The 8,841-nt window shown below is 39.1% G+C and overlaps 1 protein-coding gene across 1 annotated transcript; it reads right to left on the bottom strand.

Moving 5' to 3' along the window:
* Positions 1–18: 18 nt before the first annotated feature.
* On the bottom strand, positions 19–8,121 carry LOC103518941 (epidermal retinol dehydrogenase 2-like; the record flags this gene model as incomplete). The annotated part of the gene is made up of 7 exons (XM_026830599.1): positions 8,080–8,121; positions 6,688–6,816; positions 5,131–5,337; positions 2,638–2,650; positions 1,376–1,420; positions 1,140–1,257; positions 19–132 (listed from the first exon to the last, which is right to left on the bottom strand). Coding segments are annotated over exons 1-7 (668 nt in total), but the record flags the coding sequence as incomplete, so codon positions are not given.
* Positions 8,122–8,841: the final 720 nt, after the last annotated feature.

Here is an 8,841-nt window from a genome sequence, read left to right as displayed (position 1 = left end):
ACCTAACTTCCAAGTTACCTGAGTAAGTGAGCGAAGAAATACAGATGTCGAGGAATACTGACTGCTTCCTGTTCCTCCAGCATTGCTCTGATGATTTCCTTCGCTGCAAACCCTGGCTCTAACTGAGGCATCCTAAAAAAATAGAGCATAATAAAACGCTAAATAATAGGTAGATACTTGCTTGTATAAGCTTAGTTCACAGTCATCATAGTCTGGTTAAAGAACTTTAAACAGGGAGTATACTAGCCTGATTTACCCTTGCTAAAGAAAGGGCGAAGGGCATCCAGTCGTAAAATTTGTAGCCAAAACCAAATGTCAGCCCAACGCAATCACCCTAGTTAGAGCTGATTGAGAGGCTGACAAAAAACGCCAACCCGGTCTGTACACGACAAAAGGCGAACGCCCTATGTCACAGAGCGACCTGGGTAATACAGTTCTTACCTGAGATGCAAATGTTCAGGAAGGTCAGGCCTGGTGTTGACAAAGTAAGGATGTACGGTTGTGAACTTAACACCTCACTATCAGGTACACCTGACAGGTATGGCTGAAAAGGTCTGCCTCTGAAGTCTACCTGATACCTGATGGTGAGTGGCTGGACTTACTTTGACCTAATGACAGTAAAAGTATGTAGAAACATGGTATTATCACGTAACGTGAGCTCATGGGGGGTCAGAATGATATAATTCTAATTTTCCCTATAATATTGTAGATAATTTCGTTCAGGACAGCTACACTACTGTCACGTCACGTGAGCTCACCTGACGTGATAATAGTCTAGCTGTCCTGAACGAAATTACCTACATTATGGGGAAACTTTGGACTACATCTTTCTGACATCTTAGGAAACAAAAACGGGCGATAAATAGCTCGGATCATCTCTTCCCACTCCAATAGGTATGCATGTAAATTTCGGTCCTTAAACTCCTCTGTCTTACCCATTTACTCCCCAGTTGCTGGAGGAATTTCTCACCCGAAGGGCATCCACTCGTAAAATTTGTAGCCAAAACCAAATGTCAGCCCAAAGCAATCACCCTAGTTAGAGCTGATTGAGAGGCTGACAAAAAACGCCAACCCGGTCTGTACCCGGCAAAAGGCGAACGCCCTATGTCACAGAGCGACCTGGGTAACACAGTTCTTACCTGAGATGCAAATGTTCAGGAAGGTCAGGCCTGGTGTTGACAAAGTAAGGATGTACGGTTGTGAACTTAACACCTGGGCTTGGTCCTCTCAATTCTTCTACCAGAGCATCCATCATTCCTGATATTGAAATAGACAAATAGATTAAGGCTGATGAACACAATAAGCACATAGACAAAGATGGACTAAATGAGTAGTCCAGTTCCAAAAGTGGACATAATAAAGTGGACCTTAACACCTGGGCTTGGTCCTCTCAATTCTTCTACCAGAGCATCCATCATTCCTGATATTGAAATAGACAAATAGATTAAGGCTGATAAACACAATAAGCACATAGTCAAAGATGGACTAAATGAGTAGTCCAGTTCCAAAAGTGGACATCATAAAGTGGACATCATGTCCAAAAGTGGACATCATAAAGTCTAGTTCCAAAAGTGGACATCAGTAAAGTTTTTTTAGGGAAAACACAAAAGACTCATACCTTTTGAAACAAGCAGCCAATTTAATGGTTTTGGTCTTGAAAAAAGGCTAAAATCTAAGGGAATCTGTTGGTATTTCTGGCAAAGTTTACATTAAATAGTCGTATTAAGGTCTAACTTCCAAGATGTCCAGTTTTGGCACCGTTGAAAAAAAAAATGTCCCATTTTGAAACTGGGCTAGTCAATTCCAGTGTGCACAAGCAAAGATTTGCATAGTTTCTCCCAAAAAAGGACAGAAATTTCACCTGATGCACACGCATAAAGGATAAGATCGTAAGAAGAAACAGGAGCATTTGCTAGGCTAAGGGAATCTGTTGGTATTTCTGGCAAAGTTTACATTAAATAGTCGTATTAAGGTCTAACTTCCAAGATGTCCAGTTTTGGCACCGTTGGAAAAAAAAATTGTCCCATTTTGGAACTGGGCTAGTCAATTCCAGTGTGCACAAGCAAAGATTTGCATAGTTTCGCCCAAAAAAGTACAGAAATTTCACCTGCACACGCATAAAGGATAAGAAATAAGAGCATTTGCTAAGCAATAGACAAATAGATTAAGGCTGATAAACACAATAAGCACATAGTCAAAGATGGACTAAATGAGTAGTCCAGTTCCAAAAGTGGACATAATAAAGTGGACTTTTTTTTGGGAAAACACAAAAGACTCATACCTTTTGAAACAAGCAGCCAATTTAATGGTTTTGGTCTTGAAAAAAAGGCCAAAATCTAAGGGAATCTGTTGATATTTCTGGCAAAGTATAGTCGTATTAAGGTCTAACATCCAATATGTCCAGTTTTGGCACCGTTGGAAAAAAAATTGTCCCATTTTGGAACTGGGCTAGTCGATTTCAGTGTGCACAATCAAAGATTTGCATAGTTTCGCCCAAAAAAGTACAGAAATTTCACCTGCACACGCATAAAGGATAAGATCGTAAGACGAAATAAGAGCATTTGCTAGGCTAGTGGAGCTTTTGCTTCGCACTCCACAATAAAAGGTTCTGGATATAGAAAGAATTCTGAAAATTACCTTTGGCAATGATCTATCTTCAGAAATACCTCCTCGTCTAAGACTGTCTATAGTAAGTAGGTAATGATAAATATAAGAACAGAAACGGGTTAAATCATAAAATCAAAGGGACGGAGAGTTATCGCGGACATTTTCCATCAAACTTGGCACCTGGAAGTTAAGGTGTGTCCACACTACCTCGAAAACATCCCTCTCTTCCGTGGCAGGACTCACTGGACAACCCCACCATACGTCCATGGCAGCCTCACAGTTCGCGGTTCAGGGTTTGAGCGAAGCACTGGCCCAACAACTGTGGAAGAAGCCCAATGTCCATGTCACGCTGGTACATATCTATCCCTTCCTACTGTCGGCGGATCTCAAGTCTAATATCCGACTGAGGTAAAACGCTAAGAACTTTATCAGGGGTAACGATCTTTTAAGTAGTCCCTCCATCCACCCCTGTTGGGCGATTGAAAGGGGGCACCTGCCGGCTTTCGCCTCAATCCCCCAAGAGGTAACGTCTAGCCTGGTAAGTAGGAAGATGCGAGTTCTAATCCTATAAGTCCAATGTTTATGTGACACTGGTACCTACATACAAAACTAATAACTACCTCAAGTATAATATCCGACTGAGGTAAGAATTAGTGGTAAAGATCTAGACTGGTAAACTGGAAGGCGCGGGTTTGAATCCCAATGTCCATGGAATGCTGGTACATGGATCTCAAGTCTCGACGGGGGTAGGAATTAGTAGGTAGTAACGCACGGTAAAGTGAAATACGCGGCGCGGGATCGACTCCTAGAAAACTCAAGGTTCGAGTGACTGGCATACACCTATCTAACCATTCATTTTTTTAAGAGGTTTGACAGAGGGAACTGTAACTGCTATGGTCTTATCGTCCCGAAATCGAAGAGAGAAGGAAGACAGGATAGGAGAAAGCCAGCCGTTCCGAGAACGAACATTATCCCATCAGGATAAAATCCGCCCCGGGCGGGAATCGAACCCGCGGCCTAGCGCTTACGAGGCAGACGCACTACCGACTAAGCTAACTAGGCTGGCTTCTAACCATTCAGTTCTATTGTTAGTGGATTTCATGTTTTATATGTATTTGGCTCATATGTAGTATTGTTTTCAGTGTCCGTAATCGTATTATGAGATTATGACTGATGACTTTTAGATTATTGAGTTTAGTTGTTTAGTTGTTTACCAACTAAGCTAACTAGGCTGGCTTCTAACCATTCAGTTCTATTGTTAGTGGATTTCATGTTTTATATGTATTTGGCTCATGTAGTATTGTTTTCAGTGTCCGTACTCGTATTATGAGATTATGACTGATGACTTTTAGATTATTGAGTTTAGTTGTTGGTTTAAAGATTTTTATCACCATAATTTGGCCTATTCCTATTATAAACCATGAATTGTGATCTTATGACGGTATTTTCACTGGACTATACTTAATAGCTTAATACTTATCCATACCTTCCAATCCAGGCACTAATTTAATTTATAGGTGAGTAATAAGTTACAAGTGCAAGTAATTGAACCTATTAATTTAACATCCCACAATTACCTACGTACCGATTTGGTACTTACGTCAAAGCTGCATGCGTTCCAGGCACTAATTTAATTTATAGGTGAGTAATAAGTTACAAGTGCAAGTAATTGAACGTATTAATTTAACATCCCACAATTACCTACGAACCGATTTGGTACTTACGTCAAAGCTGCATGCGTCCACAATTTCGTCCAGGCACTAATTTAATTTATAGGTGAGTAATAAGTTACAAGTGCAAGTAATTGAACGTATTAATTTAACATCCCACAATTACCTACGTACCGATTTGGTACTTACGTCAAAGCTGCATGCGTCACACTGGTAATCTTCTGATCTCCATCTCTAAGGAAACAGACGTCGGCGTCGCGTGAGCTTATCGCCAGAAAACCACAAGATAATGGCAAAACCATAAGTCTCAGTGTCATCTCATTATCTACGTAGTTAAAATCACTGACATGCGAAAATTGATGAAAACCTTGAGATACTACTACTAAGAACTTAATTTTCGCTCGTTCTCTGAATTTGGTAAACTAGGACCGAGTTAGTTCCTGAAATTTTAGCGGCCAGATTTAAGTTATATTTCTCCTACCATAATGGCGGAACCATGATTTCATGTGACACATGAATCTGTCCGCAAAAGGTTAAGATAGGATCGACGTCACTGAAGACATTAGCAGTTATACAGTGACGTCTATGACTTAATATAGGACAGGGGAATTTCACTTGGATTTCGATGAATTAGAAAATGAAATTTACATGCGTGGGAATGGGTAATCATAAAAAATAACTTTAGTATTGGAATTTTTCCGGAGCCCTGAATAGGCTGTGTTCAGAAATCTGGAGAACTGGCACGTGTTCGGTGATCTGTAGAAGTCACTTGAAAATGAATAGCTCACCCCTAAAAGAAATTTACCTAAAAAGGGCTTCTACAGGGAAACTTTCAAACTAAATTTCTTCATACCCAGAAATGTGCCAGTAGATTGACGTTAATCACCGCCACAATATCATCAGGCTTGGCCGTCAAGATAGGCTGAGGGGTCATAATGCCGGCATTGTTAATGAGGATGTCCACGGCCCCTACCGTCTCGAAGATCTTCTGCCTGGTAGCCATCACTTGGTCTCTGAAGGTGACGTCCATTTCAAACGGGAACGCCTTCTTGCAGTTGTGCTGAAACGAACGATTATAAAAGTTCAGGAGATTCGTATATTTGTAGCCAAAAGCAAATGTCATCTCATAGCAATCACCCTAGTTGGGGCTGATTGAGAGGCTGACGAAAAACGCCGGACCCGTCTGTACACGGGAAGAGGCGAAGAAAAAGAAGAAGTATATTCGTAGTTCAGACTTATGTGGCGTAGACCCACAGGTGGGCCAATAAATGGTACGTTTTTTAGGTGGGCGAATAAATGGTACACTTACCCTACTCGTGTTAATCTTGCAGCTGACCCTACACCTAAGCCTCAGAGTAGGCTTTTTGTGTATGGATGAAAGTTGAGTTGTATTCTCTTTCTTTCAGAAACAATTTCCCCACTTCGAGATGGCGGATTTCCTATGGTTTTGTACAGGCGCTACCACGGCAATAGAAGGGAAATCGTCTCAGTTCTCACAGTTTCCGAAAGGAACAATTTCCCCACTTCGAGATGGCGGATTTCCTATGGTTTTGTACAGGCGCTACCACGGCAATAGAAGGGAAATCGTCTCGGTTCTCAGTTTCCGAAAGGAAAACACGGCTTTGTTGGATAGATTTTAGGTGTGAACGAATGGATTTGATGAAAAATCGCGGAAAATACGATCATGAGTAATGTAAATTCATACATTGAAAGAGTAGATTGGAGTCCATTGATTCTTGATTGACTAAGCCTCTGGGGTCTACAATCTTATAATAGTCATATGATATGAATTACCTAGTCATTAAGTCATATGAGATTGTAGACTATGGGATAAATGAGTTCCAAGTACTATCTACCCGTAAGCATGAAAATCATTACAGAAAACGTATACATATTAAATAATAATCTGTTGGTGGTACAAATTAGGTAAATACCTACTCATCATGGATTTGATGAAAAATCGCGGAAAATACGATCATGAGTAATGTAAATTCATACATTGAAAGAGTAGATTGGAGTCCATTGATTCTTAATTGACTATAGGGCTCTGGGGTCTACAATCTTATAATAGTCATATAAATTACCTAGTCATTAAGTCATATGAGATTGTAGACAGTGGGATAAATGAGTTCCGAGTACTATCTACTCGTAAGCATGAAAATCATTGCAGAAAACGTACAGACCTACAAATAGTAATCTGTTGGTGATGCAAATTAGGTAAATACCTACTCATCAAGTGACACAGAATTTCCGGGTTTGAGATGGTGGTTATGAAAAAAATGTTAAAATGTTAATTGGAAAAAAAAAAATGTTTTTTGTCAATTTTTGAAACCTAGCCTAGGCTATCCCTGTGCACATTTAATCACAACCTGAGAGCTTTGAAACAGTGTCCTTTTCCGTACATACTTACAGTCGTATTGATTTGATCTGCAGTTTTCGCATTGTTCTCCTGGTTTAAATCCACACAAACCACGGTGCACCCTAGATCAGCAAGTTGGATGGCCAATTCCCGGCCAATACCATGACCCGCACCTGTTACCTGAAATTACAAAGATAGGTGAAGTCTAGTGTCAAAAAAATATATGAAAGTTGAAAGTGCAAACTGGGCAGCCATGTAAAGATTTTGGAAGGTGAGACCTTCACCAAATGCAAATAGGATAAGTTTGTACACCAAGTTGGATGGCCAATTCCCGGCCAATACCATGACCCGCACCTGTTACCTGAAATTACAAAGATAGGTGAAGTCTAGTGTCAAAAAAAACTGGGCAGCCATGTAAAGATTTTGGATAGTGAGACCTTCACCAAATGCAAATAGGATAAGTTTGTATACCTATACCTATGTATTTAAATAAATATAAGAACAGAAACGGGTTAAATCATAAAATCAAAGGGACGGAGAGTTATCGCGGACATTTTCCATCAAACTTGGCACCTGGTAGTTAAGGTGTGTCCACACTGCCTCGAAAACACCTGGATATAGAAAGAATTCTGAAAATTGCCTTTGGCAATGATCTATCTTTAGAAATACCTCCACGCCTAAGACTGTCTATAGTAAGTAGCTGGATATAGAAAGAATTCTGAAAATTGCCTTTGGCAATGATCTATCTTTAGAAATACCTCCACGCCTAAGACTGTCTATAGTAAGTATAGATCATGGTATTTCTACCATCTCTTTCAAATATTTACCTAGATATCTTAGTCCATTATAGGTATGATCACTACCTAAAGAGGCTATATCCACTCCTTCATAAAGTACAGAGTCAGGATGCCATGATTCCTTAAATGACGATATTAGTACTTAGTAGGTAGATGAAACTTGAACTCAAAATAAAATCCGCCCCGGGCGGGAATCGAACCCGCGGCCTAGCGCTTACGAGGCAGACGCACTACCAACTAAGCTAACTAGGCTGGCTTCTAACCATTCAGTTCTATTGTTAGTGGATTTCATGTTTTATATGTATTTGGCTCATGTAGTGTTGTTTTCTGTGTCCGTACTCGTAGATATTATGAGATTATGACTGATGACTTTTAGATTATTGAGTTTAGTTGTTGGTTTAAGAACTCAAAAATAGGATCAGATAGTCTGAACAGCTTTGACTGTCATATGATCGAGTAAATCAAGTTCCTCTTTAGATCAATACTCGTAGGTACTTTAGTTTCAATATTTCTATAGTCAATCAAATTCTATATTCTTTAGTTCTATACAAATACAATAGGTACCTATTTTTTTATTTAGGTACTTCGATGCTTTTACTGATGATTTCACTTATTATTATAATATTAGCTACCACTAGCGGTTTACCTCTGTTATTTCGAAAACAATACTAAATGACGGGTATACCATGTTACGGAGAAGAAGAAGAAGAAGAAGAAGAAGAAGAAGAAGAAGAAGAAGAAGAAGAAGAAGAAACCTTTTATGTTAGATGGGAGAGAAAATAAGAAAAAGAAATTGGGGATGTTAGGTGGAAATGAAAATGGGAAATTTTTCCAATTTTATTAGACTTGGACCTGAACTACTACTGACCTCCAGGTCCAAAGTTCACCGATAAAATTATTGCCAAAAGTACCAAAAATTTTTGTTTGGTAGGTAGGTATTATGGCTGAAAAATTAAAATTTAGAGCATGATCATAATCTGTCCAAACTGACACGCATGTCCCAAGTTTTTACCTAAAGTCACAGAAGGGAAAAAGGATTCAAAAGGAAAACCTGATTTATCTGCGATCCACTGTAATAAAGAAATTTATTCATCAGCAGAATAGAGATAGACATACGTTTCGTGACATAACCTTCAAAAATGTGCAGTTTTATCAAAATGGTAAGGTACTATATCTACAAGGAAAAATCAAAGCACACTAATCCACTACAAAACACATGATATAAACCGGATTACAATTATTACGTATATGTATTACAATTATCAGACATGTATTACCTACAAGTATTAGGTAGATAAAAAACTGTCAAAGTTAAATTGTATTATAACACACGTAACAATTAAATTAAGGAAAATAAATTTAAATCTTTATAAGGACGCAAGTGGCACATTGAAAATTAAAAAATAAT

This window comes from Diaphorina citri, unplaced genomic scaffold (genome assembly GCF_000475195.1).
Source record: "Diaphorina citri unplaced genomic scaffold, Diaci psyllid genome assembly version 1.1 scaffold2446, whole genome shotgun sequence".
NCBI lineage: Eukaryota > Metazoa > Arthropoda > Insecta > Hemiptera > Psyllidae > Diaphorina > Diaphorina citri.
This window is presented reverse-complemented; position numbering and strand designations above follow the sequence as displayed.